General features: G+C 55.3%; 1 protein-coding gene across 1 annotated transcript; it reads right to left on the bottom strand.

The window, feature by feature from the left end:
* Positions 1-352: 352 nt before the first annotated feature.
* LOC142824440 (uncharacterized) lies at positions 353-26,533 on the bottom strand. The gene is made up of 8 exons (XM_075916391.1): positions 26,453-26,533; positions 25,744-25,878; positions 23,245-23,347; positions 21,866-21,940; positions 5,898-6,032; positions 4,168-4,322; positions 2,017-2,129; positions 353-1,506 (listed from the first exon to the last, which is right to left on the bottom strand). The coding sequence occupies exons 1-8, from the start codon at positions 26,531-26,533 to the stop codon at positions 1,383-1,385; spliced, it is 921 nt and encodes a 306-aa protein (XP_075772506.1). The 3' UTR covers positions 353-1,382.
* Positions 26,534-27,291: the final 758 nt, after the last annotated feature.

Raw genomic sequence — 27,291 nt, 5'->3', positions numbered from 1 at the left:
ACTAAGGGACTCATTTGCATGAGCCACAATCTCATTTGCATATTTTCCTGCAGATCTTGGTGTTCCTCATAAAAAAAAATGATTGATGTTTCTCGGTCTTAAAAAGTTTCAGAAACACTGATTTAGACCTACGGCGCAAATGTGTTCTTCAAAAGAGCGGGTCCACATGGCCAAAGTGCATCAAAACAACCATCTGATTTTTCAACAGAGAGCATCCACACTGATTGGACACTCTCGCATTGATTACTGTGGACGGGGTGGCCACCAGGGCACCTATGCTTTTTCCTGGAGACCTCTTCTTTCAAAAAAACTCCCTCTTCCTTGTCCACACACGTCGTTTTCTGAAAAAGGCGTCTTCCTTCTGGAATGAGGTTTACTACTGTCAGAAAAAACCCTCTGTTCTACCTGTCACAAGAACGCAATTGCAGTGTGGACGTAAGTGTTGTTTTTGCATAAAAACCCTGCCATGTAGATGCACCCTGTGGCTGCTGGAGTGGGGTGGGGGATAGGTTGGGTTGTTACTTTCCCTTCTGGCTCTGAAGTTTCACAAAGTTTAAACCTAAAAATGTTCCCTCCAGCTCTGAGCTGGGTGTGTTGAAAGGGTGGGGCTGGGCCCTTGGACTGCAGAGTCCCAAAGCTGGCCTGCCCGTGAAAACACCCTGCCCCTCATGGCTTCTTGCTGACTGAGGGGCTGCTGCAGGAGATCTTGAAATGCTGCAGCCAGGTCAGTTTGATTATCCCCATTTCACAGATGGGGAAATTGAGGCACTGAGAGGGAAAGTGTCTTAGTCACCCAGCAGGTGTTTAGCATCCTATCCAGCAGCCTAGTGACAGGAGTTAACGATCGGTTAGGGCAGGATGGGCAGAGGGGTGTCAGGTCACAGGCTTGATGGCAGCAATGGAGGGGCCGGGGAACAGAGCTGAGAGTGGGACCTGACAGAGGTGCCAGGAAATGAAAAGGGGTGAAATAGAGGGGAAAACCCAGATCCCCAGCTGGTGCCAATGGAGCCGAAGCTCCCCTGGAGTCACTGGCCAGATGCCCAGCTGGGACACTCTGGATCTGGGCTGATTTACGTGAGCTGGGGATCTGGGGCAGACTCTTCTCTCCCCAGTACTAGGGGAGAGGACTAGAGATAACCGTCCCCAAGGCTCAGCACAGCGTGACACCCCTCAGCCTAGCCCTGTTGGAACAACAAAACCGGAGCTTGGACTCGCTTCTACAGACTGAGGGAGGGCTGGGAGCCAGGACTCCTGGGTTCCATTTTCCATTTTGTCACCAATTCTCGGTGTGATCTTGGGCAGGTGAGTGTCTGTGACTCGGTTTCCCCAGGTGTGACACGGGGATAATGGAGCCGTGCTCTGAGGTCTCCTCCGTACCCTGCTCAGAGGGGGACGGCGTCTCGCTGGCAAATCCACTGATGTGCAGAGCTGCAGCCTTGTGAATGAATCTGATTCCCCTTCATCATCCCACAGCTGTTCCCCTCAGCTGGGCCTGACACCGGGAGCCTGCGACACACAGGAAAGGCCCCTGTCAGCACCTGTGGGCCCATCACACTCACTCGGCAGCGGCTCTTCCCTGTGCTAACAGGATCCGCAGCTGCCCTGTTCTCCCGTCCAGCTCTGCCCTGGGGCTGCCCCTCCCCACCACTGCCAGGGCCAGCCCAGGGACTCTAACGGCCTCTCCCTGGCCCAAGCCCAGCTCCAGCTCCCTCCTCCCTGCTGCGCTAGGCCCTGCCCATCTCTCTCCTGCCCCACGGCTCCTCCTTGCCGGGCTGTGCCGACGCTGCCCCTCCTGGTCCCCTCCTGCCTCTGGCTGGTCCATGTCTGCCCCTCTCCTGCCCCCCTCTCTGGGGATCCCCAAGGCTCCGGCCTCACCCCTTTGCTCTGCTCCCTCCACAGACTGTCAATGGACAACCTCAGCGTCACCTCACCCTGAACATCCCTGCTCCTCCTCTGCCCTCCCCGTCCCTGTCCCCTTCTGCCCACACAGGGAAAGTGACTCAAGGAATCTCTCACCGGGTCTGATCCAGCCGGGATCCATCCAGCCAGGTCCAGGCCTTCTCCGGGGAGGGGTGGGACAGTCCCACCCAGAGCTGAGAGGGGCCTTGCGTCAGGTCCTGGAGGGCCTCCTGCAGGGAGTGTGACAGGCACCTGGTGACCAGAATGTTCTCTCATGTCCAAGTCGTCATCAAGTCCAGCACCAGAATTATGGGGCTGTGAGCCTGGCAATCCCCATGTAGACCCTCCCTCCATCCGTCCCCCTACATCAGGGCTACTCAACTTTGGAAGCCCTGGGGGCCACAGTGATGCTCCGAGCACATGCTGAGGGCCACAACTTAAGCGTGGTTCATAGACATGCAAATCCCTTTTTTCACACCGACAGGCATGAACACAAAGACTACACAACACGCAGGCCCCAGTTAAGTCAGTTCTGCTGATATGAACAAAATGCAACAATTCCCCGATTTCCACCCCTATGGCAGCACCTTCACTGAGCAATGACAGTCCAGGAATTTAACTCCGAAAATGCGCAGCTGCAGAACAGCATGACATCGATTACTTCTTTGTTCTGGCTTCCTCCTGTGGGCCACACGTTGAGCTCTGCGTAAACACAAACTACACTGCGGGCCACAAACAAACAGGCTGCGGGCCACATGTGGCCTACAGGACGTGTAGCCCTGACCTGCATCTCTCTTTCCCCCTCCCTCTCTCCTGGGCCACCCCTACCAATACGCAAGCTACACAGCCATGTGGGGCACCACGAAACCTGTGGCACCAAATTGCCCCTGATTTCATGGTGCTCTAGGCAGCCACATGGCACGTAAATGGTAGCCCCAGCTCCAGCTGACCTCTTACAAGCTGCACCCAGCAGGGCCGTTACTGGGGGATGCTGAGCTCCCCAGCATCTTGGCCCCATTTCTCCACCCTTCCTGCCCCCATTCCACCACTTTCCCCCAATTGAAATGGCCTGGGGGCTTAGTAGCACCAGAACAGCAGCAGGAGTCAAGCCTGCCCCCTTAGTAACCAGCAGCAAAGCGACCCCTCCCCAGACCACATGGCTCCACCAGTTCCCAACTGCTTCTTGGTACCAGCGACCAGGGTGTGTGTGTGTGAGGGGGTGACTCCGCCCTTTCCCCAAGTCATCTGTCAGGGATGGTGTAGACGGAGCTTGATCCTGCCTTGAGGGCGGGGGGCTGGACTCGATGACCTCTCGAGGTCCCTTCCAGTCCTATGATTCTATGATTCTATGATTCTATGCTTCTAGGAGCCTGGCGAGCAGAGCAGACTGGGGCCCCTGCTATCTGCCTCCCCTTCAGCCCTGGGACTGCCCCCCCCCACACTCTGGCCCCCACAGCTGTTGAGCACAGCCTCTGCCCCAAATGAGGGGAGGCGCAGGTCGGGAGGCACTGGAAGGGATGGCTCTGTCTCTCTCAGGGTGTCTACACTGCAGAGGGTGTTTTTTTTAATGGCCATTTTTCTGAAAAAATCTTCATTTACATCTACATTGCAGCTGTGTTTTTTTTTTTTAAATCATCGAAACAAAGAGGTTTTTCTGACATTGGAAATCCTCTTTCTACGAGGAAGAAGCCCTTTTCCGAAAGAGCTCTGTTGCATAAAGGCGTGTGTGGGCGGGGAAGAGGGAGTTCTTTCACAAGAGGAAAGAGGAAGAAGCCCAGGTGCCCTGGTGACCACTCCATCCATAGCAATCCCAGCTTACACGGGAGAGAGCGTCCGTTCAGTGCGGACAGTATCTTTACACTGACCACACAGCTCTCTGTGCTGTGCAGACGCTCTCTTTCGGAAGACGTTATCCGGAGGATCTCTTCCGGAAAAGTTTCTTCTGAAAGAAGCCTGCAGTCTAGACAGAGCCCCACTCGCACTCCCAGCTGAGCGGGGTTCAGCACACGCACACAGGGGAGGCTAACAATGGCTTAGAGCTGCCTCTGTCACCTACCCTGTCGCTGAGGCTAGTGATTTCTGCTGGGCCTGTCAAAGCTGCCTCAGGAGTTTGGACCCCCCTTAGTAACCAGTAATGGGAACAGGGACGTCCAAACCAAACCGCTGGCAGCTGTGAAACTCCCAGTCCTCAAGTGTGTCTAACCAGGCTCTGTACCCAGGCCCAGCCCGGCAGAGGCAGCCCCAGCAGGGGGTTACCGGCCCCTTTACCAGCTCCTCCCGGTCCCGGATCACCAGCAGCTGGGAGCCCCTCGCGGCGCAGTCGCTGCGGCTCTTGTTCCAGGTTTTATTTTCTGTGGAGACCCAGTAGCACTTGTCCCCGCGCAGCCGCCAGTCCGAGGGGCAGAGTTTGCACCCGGCGCCCCCTGCAAAGACACGGGCACCATTAGTGCTCTGAGGCTCATTCCCAGCTACCCCCTTCCTGTGACGGGCAGGGATGGGGATAAATGGGTTTGAATTAGAGATGTTCCATAGTGGTTAACTGAACAGTCGAGTAACTGCATGAATTCGTATCCCTTACTCGATTATTCTATAGTCAGCCGCCAGTGCGCTCCAGCCCCACTCCCGAGGAGCCCCTTGCCCACCCACCCTGCTGCCTCTGTATCAGAGGCAGCAGCAGAGGTGCTAGGCGGGAGCAGGTCTGCAAGGGGAACCCGTTTAAAAACCAACTCTCCTCTTGGGACAGCAGCAGTCCCTGTCCAGGGGTTGGGGGCATGGCAGGAATCTGAGCTCCTGGACCTGGTGCAAGCTGCCTGCACACCCAGCTCCTAATACTCTTTAAAAGCAGAGCCACAACGGGGGTAGGTCCTGGACCCTGCATGAGCCAGAACTGAGCCGGGCTGCTGGGCATCCTGCTAAACGATGCACTGGCAGAGGGAAGGGGGAAATGCGTGTCGTGTAGAGCATTCACCTATAAGCTTTTGCCTGTCGGTTGATCGACTGCACTCTTCCATCTCCAGTTTGTACTTTCCCCTTGAATCCCCTTTGTGCTCCCTGCAATCGGGGGCTGGGCCCTGCCTGGCTCCAGGGGGATGGTCAAAGGAGCCTTGGGGCTGCTCTGCCTAACCCATTGCTCCCATCTGGGCCCTGGAGAGCAGAGAATTCCCATGGTGCACTGTGCTCTAGCCACACACCCTGCTCTGCCCCTACTGTGGGAGTTGGGAAGAGGCTGTTGCGCAGGGTTCCTGTAAGCTGAGCCTTTGGGTGAGCACCCAGGAGACATTCAAATGCTGCCCAGCCGATTAGCAGAGCGCGCACAGACAGCAGCATGTGTGTCTATTGGTGGTGCACATCCACACATGCCTCAGTGCACAGGGCATTCTGCACACGGCTGGAAAACATTAGAGGGAACATTGGCGAGGGACCCTTCCAGCAGCTCCACGCCAGCAGGACTGGTCTATCTGGGACCAGGTAAGTACCCACATTAAGACCCCTTTTCACAGCCAGAGTGGCCTAGAAGGTCTTGGAGTAACTGTGGGATAAACTCAGACTAGCAGGGAAGGCTGGAACCAAGGGGAGATGTGAAATGGGGGGGACATGGGCCCAGATGCCAGGGAATGGGGTGTGTGTGTGTGTGTGTGTGTGTGTGTGTGTGTGTGTGTGTGTGTGTGTGTGGAACCATGAGACAGTGTCTCTAATAACGAGTTTTGACCCCACCTCCCACCGAAAAAAACCCTGGATCACTTTGTATTACAGCTATTTAAATCTTCCCATGTAATACCAGAAAACGGACACTAGGTGTCACTGCCCCACAGCCAGGCCCTGCTGAGGCAGGTACATTCCCAGCCTGGCTCTGAGTGGGGATGGGGACTAGATCAGTGCAGCCAGCAGGGGGCGGCGTGTCCCTGCCCTGCAGGAGCCCCATGGCCTGGCCCCGCAGCTGGGTTCCCACTGGCAGTGCCTGGGGGTGGGCGGCTCAGACACACATGAGCTGGGGTTACCTGCTGGGCCGGGCTGGGCCGGGGGGCACAGCTGGGATCGGACACGCTCCAGGCAGGCGCTGCAGGCTGCTGTGCTGGGGTCCCCACTCCCAGGGGCTGCCGGGGTCTGTCCCTTCTCTGACGCCAGGTGGGAAACTGCAAAGCAGCGTTGGGGAGAATGGTGACTGGTCAGTGTTACAGGAGGGTGTTAGACAGGAGAACTGACAGAGCCCTGTGGAGACTGAACTAAGTCTGTTCAGCCTCATCACTTCTGACTCCCCTGGGCTACTGGGTCTGAAAAAGTGGCTGGGACTGAAAAATCAGCTTGAGAGATACCTAAATCCCTTGGGCCTTTCTGCAAACCCAGCCTGTGTTTGCAGCTCTCTCAGTTACTCACCGCTCTCCTCCACAGTGTCAGAGCACCTCAGAGTCTGACCGGATTTAGCCTCCCCACCCCAGGTGAGACACAGCACAGAGCTGTTATCACCACTGTACCACTGGAGAAACTGAGGCACAGAGGGAGGACCAGTCTGGATCCCAGGCTGGGGACAGACCATGTGATCTGGCCCTCTGGGGCTGCAGGTTCAATACAGTGCAGCTCTCCTCACCTGTGTCGGGTCTCAGAGGAATGGCCAGGAGACATGGGTGGGGGTGTGAGATCGCACAGGAAGCTGAGGGGCTGGGCTGCAGCCCTGAGGGTGTCAGGCTGGTGGTCAGAGTGCCTGGGTCTCTCTGCTGCTACAGTCATTGCTTTGCTCACAGACTTCCTCCCAGGCGGGGATGGGTGCCCCTCCCCTTCGAGTGCTCCCACCTGTGAGGGGCACAGCCTGCCTGCTTAGGACTTTATCTGGCATCTGTCACTTCCCCTCTCTGCCTCTTGCCCACATTCCCTGTGATGCAGGGGAGGGGAAGATCATGGGATAATTCAAGGATTTTAGGCACCTAAAACTGCAGCAATGCCTGAGGGAGGTTTTCAAAAGCACCTCGGCCCAGCTCCTCAACAGTATCCAGGTGCCTAACTCCCTTGGGTGCTGGGCAGCGCAATATATTTGGGAACCTAGGCCTTAAGGGCCAATTCCCATTTATTTCAATAGGCTTAAAACAACCCACTAGGGCAGGGGTTCTCAAACTTGTGATACTACGACGTCCCTGTAAGTTGCTCTCAACCCCCCTTTCAGTTGCTGAAACCACCCTCTAAGTTGCTCGCAAGCCCCCCGGGGTGGGGGAGGGGGTTGGGACCCACAGTTTGAGAAACTCTGCACTAGGGGCATGTTTACACAGCAGCGTCATTTCTACACTTCAGACCCTTATTTCAATACTAGCCAATAGCGTGTCATAAGATGGGATTTTCGGGTCTCTCCTCTTCATCCCTCTCTCTCTCTCCTCCTCCTGCTGCCTCCTCCCACTCTCAGCTCTCCTCCGTCTTCTGCCTCTCTCTCTGTCTCTCTCTTCTCCTCCCTCTCACGTGGGGGACCATGGAGCCCAAATGGCCGTTTGGGCACCGCGCTCCCTGAGCTGCATGGGGTGTGCGGAGCCCAAACGGTCGCTTGCGCCACTTGCTCCCACTCAGCGGCCCGGCTGAGCAGTGCAGAAGTCAGCTGAGCCCCATGGCAGGAGGTGAAGGGGGGCACGAAGGGGGGCGGGGCAGTGATGCACACAGCCAGGCCCCGCCCCCTGGCCATGTACGCCACCTCCCCCCTTCCTCTCCTGTCTTGGCGCTTGGCTGACTTCTGTGCTGCTCAGCCGGGCCGCCGTGGGGGAATAAGTGCAAGTGGCTGTTTGGGCCCAGCGCTCCCCATGCAGCACTCCCCATGCAGCACTCCTGGGGAACAGCCAGGGAGGCAACTCGCCACCCAGAGGCAACAGTCAGCATTTCAGCGTTACACAGTCACAGACATGGGGCTACTATATATATGACTAGCCAATTAGCCCGGCATAAGACGGGATTTTCAGGTCTCTCCTTCATGTCGGTCTTCTCTTCTGAGCCTCCGGTCTCTCGCTCTGTCTCTCTCTCTCTCTCTCTCCTCATCCTACTGCCTCCCCCACCCCCAGCTCTCCTCCGCCTTCTGCCTCTCTCTGTCTCTCTCTTTCTCTTCTCCCCCTCCTGCCTCTCACTCTCTCTCCGCTCTCCTCTGTCTCTGTAGGGGATGCATGAGTGTGGCGGACAGCACCCTGGGATCTGCATGCGCCTGGGTGAGTCCGGCTCCCCGCAAACCAATTCCCTCTCCCACCAGCCAGTTCCTCCTCCTGATTTCCCATGGCCAGCCTCACTGCCCCTGACTCCCACCCCCCAGCCCCCACCAGCTTTGCTTCCCACCAGCCACCCAAGCTCCATTCTCCCCTGGCCAGCTACTGCTGCCTCTGTCCCTCCCCCCAATATCTGCTTCCCCCCCCAGCCAGCCCGCTCCTCTCCCAGCCAGTCCCTCCCCCCTTCCACCCCCGATCAAGGGTGTCTGGGTTTTTTTACACCCTACCCCAGTGACGTACACAGCCAGGAGGTGGGGCCGTGTACATCACCGCCCCGCCCCGCCCTCCTTCCCCTCCCGCTGTGGCGCTCGGCTGCCTTCTGTACCGCTCATCTGGGCCGCCGCGCTTCCACTGCTTGCTCTCCCACCGCAGCCCAGCTGAGCGGCACAGAACTCAGCCGAGCACCATGGTGGGAGGCAAGAACACCCCCCACAGGCGAGTCTGTAATGCTACAGCTACTATAACCAGTCTGGAACACCCCCCAGAGGCGAGTCTGTAACGCTACAGCTACTATAACCAGTCTGGAACACCCCCCAGAGGCGAGTCTGTAATGCTACAGCTACTATAACCAGTCTGGAACACCCCCCAGAGGCGAGTCTGTAACGCTACAGCTACTATACCCAGTCTGGAACACCACCCAGAGGCGAGTCTGTAACGCTACAGCTACTATAACCAGTCTGGAACACCCCCCAGAGGCGAGTCTGTAACGCTACAGCTACTATAACCAGTCTGGAACACCCCCCAGAGGCGAGTCTGTAACGCTACAGCTACTATAACCAGTCTGGAACACCCCCCAGAGGCGAGTCTGTAACGCTACAGCTACTATAACCAGTCTGGAACACCCCCCAGAGGTGAGTCTGTAACGCTACAGCTACTATAACCAGTCTGGAACACCCCCCAGAGGCTAGTCTGTAATGCTACAGCTACTATAACCAGTCTGGAACACCACCCAGAGGCGAGTCTGTAACGCTACAGCTACTATAACCAGTCTGGAACACCCCCCAGAGGTGAGTCTGTAACGCTACAGCTACTATAACCAGTCTGGAACACCACCCAGAGGCGAGTCTGTAATGCTACAGCTACTATAACCAGTCTGGAACACCCCCCAGAGGCGAGTCTGTAACGCTACAGCTACTATAACCAGTCTGGAACACCCCCCAGAGGCGAGTCTGTAACGCTACAGCTACTATAACCAGTCTGGAACACCACCCAGAGGTGAGTCTGTAATGCTACAGCTACTATAACCAGTCTGGAACACCCCCCAGAGGCGAGTCTGTAACGCTACAGCTACTATAACCAGTCTGTAACACCCCCCAGAGGTTAGTCTGTAACTCTACAGCTACTATAACCAGTCTGGAACACCCCCCAGAGGTGAGTCTGTAACGCTACAGCTACTATAACCAGTCTGGAACACTCCCCCAGAGGTGAGTCTGTAACGCTACAGCTACTATAACCAGTCTGGAACACCCCCCAGAGGTGAGTCTGTAACTCTACAGCTACTATAACCAGTCTGGAACACCCCCCAGAGGTGAGTCTGTAACGCTACAGCTACTATAACCAGTCTGGAACACTCCCCCAGAGGTGAGTCTGTAACGCTACAGCTACTATAACCAGTCTGGAACACCCCCCAGAGGTGAGTCTGTAACGCTACAGCTACTATAACCAGTCTGGAACACCCCCCAGAGGTGAGTCTGTAACGCTACAGCTACTATAACCAGTCTGGAACACCCCCCAGAGGCGAGTCTGTAACGCTACAGCTACTATAACCAGTCTGGAACACCCCCCAGAGGTGAGTCTGTAACGCTACAGCTACTATAACCAGTCTGGAACACCCCCCAGAGGTGAGTTTGTAACGCTACAGCTACTATAACCAGTCTGGAACACCCCCCAGAGGCGAGTCTGTAACGCTACAGCTACTATAACCAGTCTGGAACACCCCCCAGAGGCGAGTCTGTAACGCTACAGCTACTATAACCAGTCTGGAACACCCCCCAGAGGCGAGTCTGTAATGCTACAGCTACTATAACCAGTCTGGAACACCCCCCAGAGGTTAGTCTTTAATGCTACAGCTACTATAACCAGTCTGGAACACCCCCCAGAGGCGAGTCTGTAATGCTACAGCTACTATAACCAGTCTGGAACACCCCCCAGAGGTTAGTCTTTAATGCTACAGCTACTATAACCAATCTGGAACACCCCCCAGAGGCGAGTCTGTAATGCTACAGCTACTATAACCAGTCCGGAACACTCCCCAGAGGCGAGTTTGTAATGCTAGAGCTACTATAACCAGTCTGGAACACCCCCCAGAGGTTAATCTGTAATGCTACAGCTACTATAACCAGTCTGGAACACCCCCCAGAGGCGAGTCTGTAATGCTACAGCTACTATAACCAGTCTGGAACACCCCCCAGAGGTGAGTCTGTAATGCTACAGCTACTATAACCAGTCTGGAACACCCCCCAGAGGTGAGTCTGTAATGCTACAGCTACTATAACCAGTCTGGAACACCCCCCAGAGGTGAGTCTGTAACGCTACAGCTACTATAACCAGTCTGGAACACCCCCCAGAGGCGAGTCTGTAACGCTACAGCTACTATAACCAGTCTGGAACACCCCCCAGAGGTGAGTCTGTAACGCTACAGCTGCTATAACCAGTCTGGAACACCCCCCAGAGGCGAATTTGTAACGCTACAGCGTTATAGACTCTCAGACATTGGGCTACTATATATATGATAATGCTGAAATAACATGCAGCCAGAGGACTGATTTTAAGTAGGAATAAGGGATCTTCCGGAAAAGGGTTTATTTTCCAAAAATACCTGTCTAGACTGGCGCTTTTCTCCGGCAAAGCCACGAGCCGGAAAAAAGCGGCAGCCATGTTCATGCAAATGCCGGGGAGAAAATTTAAATCCTCGGGGCATTTGCTATTCCGACTGGTCTCATTAGCATCCCTTTTCTGGAAAAGGGTGCCAATGTAGACACAGCCATAGAGAGACAAGCCCTGCCCCAAAAAAGTTACAAACAGTACAGAGAAAGGAGGCATGAACTCCATTTTACATTTGCGAAACTAAGGCTCAGTGTAATTCTGTGACTTGCTCCCAGGTACAGAGGGTATGTCTACACTACCACCCTAGTTCGAACTAGGGTGGTTAATGTAGGCAAACGAAGTTGCAAATGAAGCCCGGGATTTGAATTTCCCGGGCTTCATTTGCATCTTGCCAGGCGCCGCTATTTTTAAATGCTGGCTAGTTCGGACTCCGTGCCCGCGGCTACATGCAGCACGGACTAGGTAGTTCGGATTAGGCTTCCTATATAGCATCTACATAGCAATTCCGTTATCAAAATACATTTGACATAACCAAATTGGGCAAACATTGAAATGTTCGTTACTCTGATCAAAACTTTGTCAGCGCCCTGAACCCCTGCCCTGAATCCCCTCTCTGAACCAGCAGTTTGCCCTCCTGTATCCTGAACCCCCTCCTGTACCCCAAGCACCTGCCCTAGCCCTGAACTGCCTCCAGGAGCCAGCACCCTGCATCCCCTCCTGCATCCCATCCCCCCCCCCGTCCCAGCCAAGTGAAAGGGAGGAAGGGAGGTTGGAATCCCACTTCCTTTTAGCCAGCTCCAGTGTGTGACAGGATCTAATTATCCCTCCATCCCCATGTGCACCCACCTACCTGGGTATCTGATTGTCTCTGTGCGACAGCCAAGTGCTTTGCAGTATAAGGGCAGATGCTTCCGCTGTAGCAGGATCACCGCCCTGTCCCACCCCCTCTGTCCTAGACAGCTCGACTGTCGCTCTGCTTGGGGACGATGCAGCACAAGGACAGGGGCATGGGGTTGGACCCCTGCCCCCAGCGGGGTAGCTCGTCTGCAGCTGAGAACCAAGGTACTGGCTGCAAGGCCCTCCCCTGCCAACCTTGGGCTCTGTGTCCCAGCTGGGGCAGGGACTGTCTCTCGCTGCGTCTGTGCAGCACCCGGCACCACAGGGCCCTGACCCCAGCTGGTGTGTGCGGCCACCACTGTTATGAGAACGGACTTTGCTCGTGCCCTGCACTCTGACAGGGATGGATTTCCAAGGGGTGTGAATCAGGATAAATTCTCTCACATCAGTGCAGCACTTCAGGTAACTCCCAGCAGCTGGATCTGGTCCCAGGGTTGGCAGTCGGGCTGCAGCTGATTGACACGGCCTGCGATTGGGCGAGGAGCCTTTAAGTGCAGAAAACCAGTCTCTGTGCCACTGACCTGCTGCTTGTGAGCTCTGTGGGGTGGGTTGGTACCAGCTGTGGATCTGCCTCCAGTACTAGTGGTGACATAGCTCTGATCCCGCTGCGGCAGCTGCTGACTCTGTGCTCTGAACCCCTCTGTTCCAGCTCCCCCGCCTGCTCCCCTCAGGTACCGACACTGCCTAGTGGCACTGGGCACCGGGTGCGTCTCTCTGGCCTTGGCTGTGATCGTGCTGAGCCGTGTGGGTAAGTGCCTGGGAACAGACCCATGCCCCGGTCTCTGGGTCTAGAGATGCTCTGTCCCACGCCTGCTGCCTTGAGTGCTGCCTCGGAGACACAGCATCTGGCTTGTTTTCTTTTAAATCACAATTTCTCCCCCTGTTCTCCTTGCAAATTCTTTTCTTTTTGAAACTGATTGGCCAGGAAGCAGAAATGGGGAAAAAAAGAAGTGGGATGGGAAGGGAAGAAAAAAACAAACCCACGGGGGAAATCGTACTCCGGGAAACTGGACTGTCTCCCCCAAAGTAAAACAAAGAGGGATCCTGCCCCGCCCCAAAAGGCATTTAAAACCAGGAAGAAAAAGTGAAAATGAAAAGCACAAAAAACCCCGCACGCCCCCCGGGATGGACGTCAGAGCCAGGCTGGACAAGGGCTGTCCAGGACCATCCACCCGCTCTGGGCAGAGGCTGGAGCACCCAAGAGCAGTCCCTAGCCTGTGTCCCCAGCCCAGGGCAGGACAGTCAGGGCAGTTGGAGGGACTGGGCCCCAGGGGGGATGAGAAGGAGCAGGGGGCGTGGCCTCATGGTGAAGGGGCGGGGCTAAGGCCCAGCTAACAAACACCCGTGGGTGCCACAGGGAGACGAGGACATAAACTCTGCATTTCAGGACTGTGCACCCTGGGCTCCTCCCCTGCCTCATGGGGATTGTGGGCGAGGGACCCAGACCACAAGTGACAGGGCCCGACACTCCCCTTTCAGACAGGCTGTGCCCCTCACCCTGGCATCAGGGCAGTGGAAGGGGAGTTGCCTGTGGCTGGCTGGGAGCCCTGTCCTGGCTGAGCAGAGCCCTTTAGCAGGAGAGAGCCCCTGATGCTGGATGCTCTGACACCCCAACCCCAACGTGAACACCCAGAGGGCTGCAGCCTCCAGCTTCCTGTGCAAACTCCCAGCCCAGCCTGACCCCCAGTCGCTATGGCGATGGTCACCAACCCGTCAATCGTGACCAACTGGTCAAATTGCGAGGGTGCGAACAGTCGTTCATGAGCTGTTTGGGAGGCCCCCCTCTGATTTCCCCCACCCCAAGGAGTCCCACTGCCCACCTCCAGTGACAATGGAGATAGTGGCGGCATCCCGTGAGGTGGATGGGAGTCCAGCCACGCGCCACTTCTGGGGGTTCTGGAAGTGCAGTGGCTGCTCCTCTCCCCCAGGTCTGTGGTGTGCTGAGAACTGGAGTGGCATGGTGTGGTGGGACGGGGGGGGGGGGTCTCCAGAGGAGGCGTGTACCAGGCCTTTCCCTCCTCTGGGGAGAGGGGGGAGTCATGCACAGAGGAGGCACACGCTGGGGCCTTCCCTTGGCTCCCAGGAATTGCATCCCCAGGCTGGGCAGGGGCAGCCCCAGGGACTCGCATGCACCTTTCCCACCCCTTCCCCTTCCCAGCCGGAAGCTGCAGCACAAGCTCCCTGCTCTGCGGTGGGAAGGGGCCACAGAAAATTGGCTCGTGTGCTGCTGGTGTCCCGCAAGCTGCAGGTTTCCAACCCCCAAAACCCTGCTGAGTGCTGGCCGCTCCGGGGGAATATGGGACAAAGTCAGAACACTGGGAACAGCTTTTAAATATGGGACTGTCCCCTTCCAGGAACATGGGCTGCCTCCCTCCTCCCCCACACACACACATGAACACCTTGCTTAGGGGGTTGTCAAGAGTGTCAGCTCCCCTGACTGGGGTTCAAAACCTTGAATCCTTCACAGCCGGATACTTGACTGTATGTTTTCATCACAAGGGGGGGACTTTTTTACACTTTGCTCCCAATATCCCATAAGGGCCTGTGTCCTAGTCTCCTGGGAAACAACCCTTGTGTTTTGGGAGAAGTTGTTTATGAACGTCACAGTGAATAGAAATTCATTCATTCATTAAAATGCAGCTTCCATTTTTTTAAGGGAGAGAATATTTGCAACACGCACACACTATCCCGTGAGAACGGAGAAACTCACATAAACCCACCTTCACCAAGGCCACAGAGAAATCTAACAATAAACAATCCTAAGTCTCAACTACGTCTCCCAGCCAGGGAAAAACAACAGACACCTACCAGGTACTGCTGGCTTCTCTGCTCACTGGTCTCCTTTAACCCCAGCAGCTTCGCTCTCCTTTCCCTCAGAGTCGCCACATGGGCCTGGAGTTTTTTCCTGTACAACAGAAATGAGTTAGTGGGTTTATTTTGGAGCGGTGACTATGTTTGTAGGGGGCGTTTTCCCACCCAAGCTGCAAGACAATTCTCGGTCTCCCTAGACAGACTCGGTGGGGGAGGTGATATCTTCCACCTGTTGGTGAGAGAGCCGAGCTTTGGGGCTTTCACAGGGCTCAGCTCTGGGGAACAGACTCTTTCCTGCGCCTGAACATGTGGTGGCCACGAGACTCCCTCCCTGTCTCCATGCCACTCTGGGCCCCTTTGCACACATAGGCCCTTGCCTAGCTATGGGAGCTTCAACCACCGTGTTTTCAAAGCAGAGTTAGTAGAGCGAGCCCCAAACTGTTCCCTACCATGCCTACCACCAAATCAAGTCCAGCAGCTCCCTTAAGACCTCTGTGCTGTATCTGCTGCATGGAGCCTGCTTAAAGGATGCCTTTTGCCTTGTAACTAACACACGCCTGTTGTGTCGGACAAATGTTCTTTTATGCTCAGAGATTAGCTTCTGCATTCTGCAATGTGTCTTCTCTAGCGTCTGCCCTTCCCTTGTTTTCTTGGAGAGGATGCAACAGTGAGCTTGAGGCCCACTCCCCTGGCTCATCCAACTGTTCAGCTAGAACAGATCTGAAGGCGAAAACATAACGGAATGACATTCCATGAGCAAATGCAACCCACCCGTATGGGCAGGGTGCGGTTAAATGGGCAGAGGAGAACGATGCTGCAGAAGATGCGCGGAGCATGAGGAGAGGATAACGTGCATGGAATGTGAAACCAAGACCCAGGAGCAGATCCTGAGGCAGCAAACAGAGCGGCTGACATGCCTGTATAGGCATGGGAGGGGCCGGATTTCTCAGCAACAGTATGGTTATTGCTTGTGGTGCATGGCAGATCGGGGACAGGGCTGTGTAAAATATACAGGTCAGCACATTTAATATGCTCCTACCCTGACATAAAATTTTAGGGAGCTCACGGGAGGCTGCTACAACAATGGGAATGCTGCTTATACTGAGGTCTAACCCAGTCAATAGACGGCAAAACCTTCCCTTTAAACGTCCAAAAGCTCTTTCTACCACCATTCTGCATTTGCTCGGCCTATAGCTGAGCTGCTTCCTACTGATGTCCAGGCTGCCTGCGTACTGCTTCAGGGGCCACAGCAAGAAGGGGAGGCTGGGCTTCTAAGAATCACAATTGGCATTTCAATGCCTCCGATGCAAGATTTCCAGGTGGGAAGAAAATTCCACCTTGTACCTTTCTGACTAAACCAAAGTTCCTATAGATGCGCATGTCATGCTCCTTTCCTGACCATCCCATATTGATGCCAGTGAAACGGCCTTTGTGATCCACCAAAGCCCATGGCACCAGCAAGAACTACCACTTTCCAGTTATGAGCTCTTTGGGATAGTGGCCAGGAATCAAGATAGGAATGTATGTTTCATCTGCCACTCCATCACCATTAGGGAACTGCATTGCAGCAAAGCCATCCACTATGGCCTACATGTTTCCCAGAGTTACTGTCCTTCGTTGCTACTTGGATCACTAGCTACTTGGATCACAGCAGCCTCCCATCGTCTTATTCCCCCGCTCTGAATTAATTTCCAGCTGACCGGTAGCTGCCTGGCCTTGCTAACTTCCACATGGCTATTACCACTCGCTTCTCAACTATCAAAGCCAGTCTCATTCTGGCACTGCTGCACCTCAGGGAAGGAAACCTCCATGAAAGTCGCCTTATGCATGCACAAGTTTTGCAGCCACTGGTCGTTGTCCCATAGCTGCAGTCCTGCCAGTCTCTGCTTGTCGCCTGGGTCCAGAACTGGCATTTCTCTCTGTCAGAAGAATCGATTGCCGCTAGCATCTCCACTCAGGTGTTTCACTCACCTCTGTGTTCATGGCCTCCGCACGTTCTTCTTGCTCTAGCGGCTCCTGGCTAGGCCCTGGACATAAGTTGTGAATTGTTTGCAGTGATGACCATCGCTCTTTACTGCTGAACGGGATCCATGTTTGCCTTGTGATGGTGTCTACCCAGATAACCTGGGGGAAAGAGTGTGAAAAGGTTGTTTGCCGTAAGAACATAAGAATGGCTGTACTAGGTCAGACCAAAGGTCCATCTAGCCCAGTGGCCTGTCTGCCGATAGTGGCCAGCACCAGGTGCCCCAAAGAGGCTGGACCGAAGGCAATGATCAAGCAATTTGTCTCTTGCCATCCCTCTCTAGGGATGGCCGTCGACGGAGGCATGTAGATTAGACAGATCGGCATAGGGAAATGAAGCCGCGATTAAAATAATCGCGGCTTCATTTAAATTTAAATGGCTGCCCCGCTCTGCTGATCAGCTGTTTGTCGGCAGATCGGGGCAGTCTGGATGTGCCGCGGTCGACAAGGAAGCCTTTGTCGATCGTCGCAGGTATGCCTCGTGAAACCAGGTTTACCTGCGCTGATCGACAAAGGCTTCCTTGTCGACCACGGCGCGTCCAGACTGCCCCGATCTGCCGACAAACTGCTGATCAGCTGTTTGTCGGCTCAGCGCGGCAGCCATTTAAATTTAAATGAAGCCGCGATTATTTTAATCGAGGCTTCATTTCCCTTTTTCGAATAAACTAATCTACATGCCTCCATCGACAGAGGCATGAAGTTTAAACGTACCCTAATAGATTAGTAATACATGATTTTCCTTTACAGAACCCATGTCGACTTTTGTCCAACAAATTATGTTCTTCTACATGCCTCACAAATTTATTCTTTACTATTGTTTCGACTAATTTGCCCGGTACTGAAGTTAGACTTACCGGTCTCTTGCTATGTTTTTTAATTTGGGGTATACATTTAAGGTGGGCCTCTATTATAGTGTCTTTAAAAGGTTTCCATGCAGCTTGCAGGGATTTGGCTCTAGTCATTGTGCCTTTTAATTTCTGTTTAACTAACCTCCTCATTTTTGTGTAATTCCCCTTTTTGAAATTAAGTGCCAGGGTGTTGGACTGCTGGGGTGTTCTTCCCACCACAGGCATGTTAAATGCTATTAAATTATGGTCATTATTCCCAGTCGGTCCTGTAACAGTTATCTCCTGGACCTGATCCTGCACTCTACTCAGATCTAAATCGAGTACAGGCAGTCCCCGGGTTACGTACAAGATAGGGACTGTAGGTTTGTTCTTAAGTTGAATTTGTATGTAAGTCGGAACTGGTACATATTGTAGGGGAAACTCTAGCCAAACATTTTTTTTAGTTTTGGATAGCATAGGGAAAGGTTAACTCCCCTCTAATGTTTGTTTTGCTGTCTGTTCCCCTGTTCAGAAGATTTCACATCTATTTCTGTCCCTGTGACAAACTCAGGACTAAAGGAGTAACTCATCAAATACCAAACAGCTCTGCACCATGCTTTGAGCTAATAGCTTTATTTCCACACACCACCCAGGGTTCTAGGAGGAGGGTCCTTTTATTGCTAACACAATGAGGCCAGCACTTTGTTTGTTTTGGTGGAGTCTTTGTTTGCCCAGGGAGCCCAGCATGTATAGGGGGAGGAGGGGCGGAGAGGCTGCTTTTGTCTGCTGTTCGGCAGCCTGTTGCTCAGGGGAGGGGGCAGCCTGTTGCTGGCAGGGGGGGAGGGGGGAGGCGTGCAGGATGCGAGGCCGGGGGGGGGGGGGCAGCGGGCGTGGGGAGGCACTTTTCCTCTTCCCCGCAGCTCTGCGGGATCCCTGTCCCTGTGGCCAGCTGCTGCAGGCAGAGGCCAGTTGGAGCCGGCCGAAGAGGAGGAGGAGGTGGATTCTAGGACCCAGGTGAGCGAGCCCCGGGGACGCTGCTGCGCTCCGGGAGCCCGGCATGTATAGAGGGGAGGAGGGGCAGAGAGGCTGCTTTTGTCTGTTCCGCAGCCTGTTGCTCAGGGGAGGGGGCAGCGGGCGTGGGGAGGCACTTTTCCTCTGCCCGGCAGCTCTGCGGGACCCCAGTCGGAGCCGGCCCGAGGAGGAGGAGGATCCTAGGACCCAGGTGAGCGAGCCCCGGGAATGCTGCTGCGCATGTGCGGGAGTTGCCTCACCCCGTTCGTATCTAGGGATCCGACGTAAGTCGGATCCACGTAAGTCGGGGACTGCCTGTATTGCCTCTCCCCTGGTGGGTTCCTGCACCAGCTGCTCCAAGAAGCAGTCATTTAAGCCATTGAGAAATTTTCTCTCTGCTTCTCTTCCTAAGGTAACATGTATCCAGTCAACATGGGGATAATTAAAATCCCCCATTATTGTAGAGTTCTCTATTTTGGTAGCCTCTCTAATCTCCCTCAGCATTTCAATGTCAATATCGCTGTCCTGGTCAGGTGGTCGGTAATATATCCCAACTGCTAATTTCTTATTATTGGAGCATGGAATTACTATCCATAGCGATTCTACGGAACATGTTGATTCATTTAATATTTTATTTCATTTGATTCTACATTATCTTTCACATACAGTGCCACTCCGCCACCCACCCGGCCTGCTCTATCCTTTCGATATATTTTATATCTCGGTATGATTGTGTCCCACAGATTTTCCTCATTCCACCAGGTTTCAGTGATGCCTATTATGTCAATCTCCTCCTTTAATACGAGGTACTCTAGTTCACCCATCTTATTAGTCAGACTCCTAGCATTTGTGTAGAAGCACTTTAAAAATTTGCCACTGCTTATTTGTCTGCCCTTCCCTGATGCATTGGATTCCTTTGTATGCGGTTGTTTGTCTGCTCTGGCCCATGGTTTGTCGTCTCCCCTCCTCTCCTTTCTGACTATAGCTTAAAGAATCTCTATCGATGGATTCTCCTCTAAGAGAAGTCTCCCTCCGATTTACGTGCATCTCCGCACCAATCGGCTTTCCCCCATCTCTTAGTTTAAAAAGTGCTCTACGGCCTTTTTAAGGTTTAGTGCCAGCAGTCTGGTTCCACCCTGGTTTAGGTGGAGCCCATCCTTCCTGTATAGGCTCCCCCTCTCCCAAAAGTGTCCCCAGTTCCTAATAAATCCAAACCCCTCTTTCCTACACCATCGTCTCATCCACGCATTGAGACTCTGAAGCTCTGCCTGCCTACCTGGCCCTGCGCGTGGAACTGGAAGCATTTCCGAGAATCCCACCATAGAGGTCCTGGATTTCAGTCTCTTTTCTAGCAGCCTAAATTTGGCATCCAGAACATCTCTCCTACCCTTTCCTATGTCATTGGTACCTACATGTACCACAACCACCGGCTCCTCCCCAGCACTACACATAAGTCTATGTAGATGCCTCGAGAGATCTGCAACCTTCGCACCAGGCAGGCAAGTGACCATACGGGTCTCCCGGTCATCACAAACCCAACTATCTATGGGTATGTCTACACTACAAAGTTAGTTTGAACTAACGTTAGTTCGAATTAACTTTCATAGGCGCTACACTAGCGCTCCGTTAGTTCGAATTTAATTCGAACTAGCGGAGCGCTTAGTTCGAACTAGGTAATCCTCATTCCACGAGGATTAAGCCTAGTTCGAACTTACTAGGTCGAATTAAGGGCTGTGTAGACCCTTAATTCAAACTAGTGGGAGGCTAGCCCTCCCCAGGTTTCCCTGGTGGCCACTCTGGCCAACGCCAGGGAAACTCTATTGCCCCCATCCCGGCCCCGGACCCCTTAAAGGGGCATGGGCTGGCTACGGTGCCCGTGCCAGGTGCAAGCCTGCCAGCACCCAGCCAGCAGACCCTGCACCTGGCACGGATCGAGCCACCCACCCGATGCCCCCCAGCCTTCCCCCTCTTCCCGGGACCAGGCTGGCGGCTCCCGGGAGCATGCCCGGGACCGCAAGAGGCGGGCACCTGCCTGGGCTAGTGCAGACATCGTGGACCTTGTCCACGATCTCCGCACTAGGCACAGGAAAGTGGCCAGCTAGGGCAGGAGAGCTGCCAGCCTGGCCACCCAGGAGCAGGTGTGCATGAAAATCAAGGTGATCTACTGAGACCCCTGACCCTGAGCCCTGAACTTACAATGGCCGTACTGTGTCAGACCAAAGGTCCATCTAGCCCAGTAGCCTGTCTGCCGACAGTGGCCAACACTAGGTACCCCGGAGGGGATGGACCGAAGACAATGACCAAGCCATTTGTCTCGTGCCATCCCTCTCCAGCCTTCCAAAAACTTTGGGCAGGGACACAACTCCTACCCCCTGGCTAATACCACCACTCCATGGACCCAACCTCCATCACTATATCTCACTTCTCTTTAAACTCTGTTCTAGTTCTAGCCATCACAGCCTCCTGCAGCAGGGAGTTCCACAGGTTGACTCTTTGCTTTGTGAAGAACAGCTTTCTGTTACTAGTTTGAAGCCTGATACCCATTCCTTTCCTTTGGTGTCCTCTAGTCCTTCTATTATGGGAACTAATGCAGAACTTTTCTTTATGCACCCTCTCTACACCACTCATGCTTTTATAGACCTCTATCATATCCCCCCTCAGTCTCCTCTTTTCTAAGCTGAGAAGTCCCAGTCTCTTTAGCCTCTCTTAATATGGGACCTGTTCCAAACCCCTCATCATTTTAGTTGCCCTCCTCTCTCCCACCCTCTCTCTTTCCCTCTCCCACCTCCTTTTCCCAGTCTCCCCCAGTTTTGTTCAATAAAGAGAGATTCTATTTTTGACCACACGTTTTCTTTATTTTGTACATCAGGAAGGGGGGCTAGGGAAGGGTAAGTGGAAGGAGGTGAGGGAGGAATGGGGTACGAGCCCACGATGGGGAGGACTGGGCTGGCTCTGCGGGCTTCTGGGTGTGGAAGCCTAGGAGCCAAGAACCCAACTCTGGGTGAAGGTCCCTGGCCTACAGCCTCTCTAGTGGAGGGGAGCAGGTGGTGGAACTTTTTGTGACAGAGGGTAAGAATCCTTCTCCTCCTCCTACTGACTAGTCATCTTCAGTTCTGGGCGGCCTCCCTTGAGAGCTTTTGTGTTCTTATCCCCATTTTACAGGTGGGGAAGGTGAGGCACAGAGTTGCTCCTGGTGGCTCAAATCTCCTGACTCCCATTCTTACATTGACCAGCAAGACCATTCTTCCCCCTTAAGCACTGTCCCCAGACAGAGACAGACACTGGGGCAGCTGTGTTCAGGCCTCATACTGCCCACAGATGCCCGAACGCCCAGAGCTGTTTCCTTACCTTCACACAGGCGGAAGATGCCATCTGCACTCACTGTCTCCGCCAACAGGTAGACGAAATGGTGGATGGTCTCTCCTAAACAGACCAGGAATACCCCGGAGCTCAGGACTTTTCAACATCATCCCTGAAAATTGCTAAAGATTCAGCCATTCCCACAAGACAGCCATGGGAAATTCAATACCCGGCCCTTCGATGTGGCACGAAGCACATGGGAGAAAGCATCCGACCCCAGAAGTCACTGAAAGGCCGATTGCAAAGGAGACTGAAATTACATCTTGCTGGTTTCCTGGAGATGTGGCCAAAAAGTTGTGGGCAGGAGAAGTTGGAAGAGACCAAATGGCAAAGTGGCTCCCTCCAGCTTGCAGTAAATGTGAATTCTGGCACACGCAGATCCCCGCTGTCGGATTCTGGTGCTTGTCAGGCAGGGTGCGTTGATTTAAATCAAGTTTCCCACTGGTATTACTTTTCAAATTTCTTCAAACACTAGTGCAAATCTCCTCAGTGACACATCGTAATTTATAGCTGGGAGTAGCATTTTACACCAGCTAAGAGAGCACCCTGTGTGTCATTCTGGTAGATAACCTGACTTCTGTTAATTTAGGAAATAGCACATGATCACCAGTGTTAAGCTGCAGACCTTGAAGCAGCATGTTAGGGATGGGAAGGACTAAATCATACACAAAAACACAATAGGGCTGATATTTTATTCAACTAACTCTTCCATGTTATATCCATGTTACACATTTGCAGTTGCAGGAGGCTCCTGAGTTGCTGGCTGATTCTTGTCCTGAAACCCCTTTCGGTTCATGTTCATTTTTTATTAATTCAAACAGACGTGTCCCCAGAATGCTAAATGTGCAGTGTCCTTACGACTTCTGCAGGGAGCTCTCCTCTTCCCCCCTCCCACTGGCATTGTGATGCAGCTCTTAAGCCAAGTGACCCAAAAAGCTAAATTGTGCTTGGGAGACACTTAATTTGGCTGTAAGCCCACTGAAAGACGTATAGCAGGGGGGACCTTTGGGAAAGCTGAGTTCTGCCTGGCCCAGGCTCACCACCACACAAGCAGAGAACAAAACATATCGGATCCGGGCTATGTCTGTCTGTGCCCATGTGTCTCAGCGGGATGACAGACAATGAAAGCCCAGAACTGACAAGGAGGAAGAGATGCTGGTTAGGCTGGAGAGACTAGAGCCATTAATGCGATTGGATGAGACTGTCGGGATGGGCAGCGCATGTTTGTGATAACATCATAACCTATTGAACTGATTGTTCAATGAAACTAGTGAAAATTCCCCCTGGTCCCAGAGAACGGAGTGGGAAGTGGAAAAAGAGCTTTGAAGGAAGCACGGGAAAAGCTCACGTGGGTTTGCTCTGCTTACCGATGAACAGGGCTGCAGAATGTCGGATGGACGGCTGGGAGCTTTCCAGATACTTTAAAGCCTGGAACAGGAGCCTGGGGATGTTCCTCTCGTTATTCTCCATCTAGGAACAGAGCAGGGAGAAATGCTCAGTGCAGACGACGTGATCTGCCCACAGCGGGCAGGCCAGGGCTGCTGAAGCTCAGAGGGAGGGCAGGGCAAGAGCCAGTAGGAGCCCAGACGATGGAGCTGCCCCTCTCGGAAGGGCCGGATGCAGAGGGTGCCCAGCAGTCCCAGTGTCCTAACCCCACAGGGCCTGCAGGGCAGCAGGGGAGTGGAGGGCAGGAGCAGGGTGCACAGCCGCTGTGCCCACCCCACAAGCAAAAGGGGCAGGACCCCACGGGAGCCCTTCTAGGAGGGGCTGCCTCTGATGTCCCTGCGTGACGAGCGGGGTGGAGAACCCCCTGGGTGCTCGGGGGGTGGGGCTAGAAAGGTCTCCCTGAGCTCCCCACTCACTGCTCTGCGGGCCCAAGGAACACACCTACCAGGCACTTCCCGACGCACGGCAAGAGCTGCGAGGAGCCGTCCCAGGCCAGGCTGCAGAAGAGACTCTTCGGATTGGCCCAGCCGAGGAACACGGCGCAGCGGAAGAGGGTCACTTTGCAGCTCTGCAGCACAAGGGGAGAGCGAGGGGCCTCGCTGAGAGAGGGAGCGTCTGGGGCACGTCCCCTCCTCCCTGCTCCTTGGGCTCCTGCTCTCGCTGCCAGGGGAGGTTCCTGCCCCTTGTTCCCAAAGGGAGGCTGCTCAGGGGAGGGGCTGAGAACTGGCTGGCGAGAGCCGGACGGGATCTCCACAGCTCAGCCCTTCTGTGCAGAGACGGCAACGGCAGCGCCAGGCCGCTCTGGGACCCCAAAGGGTCTGAGCCCAGGGGCCCTCCCCTGTGGCCCCTGCGCGTCCCCAGTGTCCCTGGCTGGGCAGGGGCTCTGGAGACGGGTGGGGCCCAGGGGACTCTGGCGCTTTGCTCTCTGGAAATACCGAGCGCGGCACTTACCAGGATCACGCTCTGCTCCTCGTCTGCCAGGTGGAGCAGCAGCGGGAGCAGGCAGCTGGTGAGTTCCTGCTGCATGGCCAGTTTGTCTGGGTCCTTCACCCCGCTCAGCATGGTGCCCAGCAGGGAAATGGCGGCTGAGCGGACACTGCCCCTCTCCTGGCAAGGACACGCGGGGGCAGGGAAGCCGGTGAGAGCCGGGCCGTGTCCCTAGCCACAGAGGCTGCTCTGGGCTCCCCTCCCGGGGCCCTGGGGCCTGGCGCTCACGCCTGCCCCCTTGGGGAGCAGCAGCAGGCGGGGGAGGATCTGGGCACAGGAGGTTCGGGGGGGAGGCTGCAGCAGGGCTAGGAGCTTGGTGCTCAGGTTGGCCCAGAAGGGCTCTGCCAGGGAGGGGGCTGCGTCGGAGACACCCCACCCTTGGCAGGGGCCCCCTTGGGTGCTGCGTAGCCGGCCTGAGGGGGGAAGGGGCTGGGCAGGGACATAGCAGGGCGGCAGGGAGAGGAGGGAGGGGGAATGTGCTTCTCCGGGGTTCCCAGCCTTACGTGGTCAATGAGCGGGCGCAGGCTGGCTGACATGTCCTGGGAGATGGAGCCAAGCCCCTCCCCGGCGAGCAGGTAGATGGCATCTGCCGCCTCCGTCATGGCCTCCAGGACAGTCCTTGCGTCCGTGGCGCAGAACATGGCGATGGTCCCGGGCAGCTGGGCCCGTATCAACTGCCCCTGTGGGAATGCAGAAGGCAGCTCCCCACTGTCCTGGGACGCAGCCTGGGGCAGGGGCTGGACCCTCCCTCCCCATCGGCCAGACCCCAGGGACGGCCCAGTCCCCAGCCGGGGAGAAAGTCCTTCTCCTGCCGCTCCGCCAGGTGCTTTGCACCCCTGGCCCTTGAGCAGAGCCTGCCCTGTCGCCTGCCGAGAGCCGCTCCAGGCCCCGCCCACCGAGCTCTGACCCCGCCCCCCGACTCCTCTGCCCTTGCCAAGTTTGGGCTTTGTTGCCCGACTCCCAACCCCCCACTTCCCTGAGTGATGACCTGAGTCTCCTTCCCCTCCCCACTGCCTCCACTGACCATGCTCTGCCAACGCGCGGGAGCAGGGATACCCCCTCGTGCCTGGTTTGCTCAGTAACGCACCCCCAGGAACTGGGCGCTGGGAGCACCACAGGCTTCCTCGGTCCCCTGGTGTCAGATCGGGGCTCCCTGGGGCACCGCTGAGAGGCAAGTCAAAGGCAAACTCCTCAGAGACAGGGCGACTTCCAGCCCACGACTGGGGCCCTCCCTCTGAGGCACCAAACCAGCCACACAGAGCTCTGCTGTTCCCCACACTGGCCACCCCAGCAAGCCCTGAGACTCTCCCTCTGAAACTTTGCACCGACATCTTACATGGCCCACGTGCTCCAAGATTTGGTGCAAACATAAAGCAGGGCTTGCAACAGTGATGTGTCGGTTATCCCCCAGCCGGGCAAGCCAGGCCCCTCACCTTCCCCGGCCAGAAGAGAACACTGGCCAGGCCTCGCAGACAGAGCCTCCGTATCGCAGGGTTGTTGTCTCGGGTCCATTCCATCAGGTGTTCCTGGAGGTCTGATTTGGTGACAGTGCTGAGGATGGAAGGACTCTGGAGAATTGGAAAGAGAAAATCAGCGTCAGGCTAAGGAGCAGAAATCTGCCTTTGGTCTGTGCCTGCTCCATCATCTTTGCCAACTGGCCACTTTCTGCTGCACAAAATCTCTGGAGTGAAGGAGCCAGTGGCTGGTGTTTGAAATGGTCCATTCCTAGAAGGGCAACTAATCCACAAGTGCCTAATGAACTCCAGGGACAGAGGACTCTCTGGGGACCGCTAAGCGTCCTGGGCAGAGCGCTGTGGCAGAGGAAAAAGAAACCCCAGGGGAAGGCGAGGAGAGAGGCCCGGGCTTGGGGTGCTGGAGAAACATCTCCTCTTGTCACATGTCCCAGGGAGGTGCATGCAGCCAGGAGCAATCTCACCCTGCCCCCCTCCACTCTGCCCAGTCCCGCTAGTATCTGCGTGGGCAGAGGAGCTGGCTGGCTGTGAGATTGCTGAACCGCTGGCCATGGGCCCCAGCCCCTATTGGCCCAGGAGGGGTCTGAGCTGCTCTGCACAAGCCCACATGTGCCAGGCCGCTCCGGACTCTCACCTCGGTGCAGAAAGTCAGGGCGATTTCTCTCAGCGCCTCCTCCTCCTCCCGACTCTGCACGATGGCGATGGCCTCTCTGAGAACCACAGGGACCTGTGGGTTCCGGTGCTCGACCATGGTTCTGGAAGAGCAAAGGGAGAGTCCCCGGGATTACCAAAGGGAGAGACAGTCCCTCCCCCATTGCGGGGCTGAGAGGGCCGGCTGGGGCAGAGGAGGATCTCCCGCCCAACTCCCATTGCCCAGACAGGCCGCAGGAAGAGGAAACTTGAGACTCCTACCTTGCGATCAAGCCCACCCCTCGGGAGAAGTGATGGCGGGAGGCGATCATTTCCCAGCCCTGCTGTAACTGGATACTGGCAAATTCCTTCCAGTATCTGGGCATGGAAAAGAGGGTCTTCACGGCCTCCAGGGACGTGCTAAACTCAAAAAGAAAAAAAAATCCTGGTGTCAGAAATCTACTGCAGCCCAACCCACTCAAGGCCTGGGGCACAAGGCATGGTCAGCAGTAGCCGGTTTTCCCCGGGATGGACCCAGCACCCTGTCGGGGCTCACTGAGGTTTTGGCAGGTGGCGACACTGCAGCTTCTGCAGATGCTCGGTGCCCTCGCTCCCAATGGTCCAACACCCGACTCTTCGCTGGGGCCGGCACCAGGTCACTGGGCACATGGGCCAGATCCTTAGTTGGTGCGAGGGAGCAAAACTCTGCCCGTTTGCAGCAGCTGAGGTGCCTTCGGGCTCCCCGGCTCCCCCCAGGGGAGTCCACACAGAATCAGCTTCATGGTCCCTCTTGCTCCTGCCTGCCTGTGACACGGCCCCCCTGCTGGGCTGGGCCCCAGTGCTGCAGGTGGCGCATGGGGAGGTACCGACGTGGTCCCT

Source organism: Pelodiscus sinensis, unplaced genomic scaffold (genome assembly GCF_049634645.1).
Source record: "Pelodiscus sinensis isolate JC-2024 unplaced genomic scaffold, ASM4963464v1 ctg35, whole genome shotgun sequence".
Classification (NCBI taxonomy): domain Eukaryota; kingdom Metazoa; phylum Chordata; order Testudines; family Trionychidae; genus Pelodiscus; species Pelodiscus sinensis.
The sequence above is the reverse complement of the archived record's forward strand: the minus strand, read 5'-3'. Positions and strand labels throughout refer to the sequence as shown.

What these genes read in the sequence shown, in the direction of transcription:
- LOC142824440 (XM_075916391.1), bottom strand. Translation starts at nt 26,533, where the DNA reads ATGGTCGAGCACCGGAACCCACAGGTCCCTGTGGTTCTCAGAGAGGCC. An exon ending in TTCTCTTCTGGCCGGGGAAG is followed by an intron (nt 23,348 to 25,743) that starts GTGAGGGGCCTG and finishes CTCTGTTCCTAG; the next exon opens with ATGGAGAATAACGAGAGGAA. An exon ending in GGCCCAGCCCGGCCCAGCAG is followed by an intron (nt 4,323 to 5,897) that starts GTAACCCCAGCT and finishes GTGTCTTTGCAG; the next exon opens with GGGGCGCCGGGTGCAAACTC.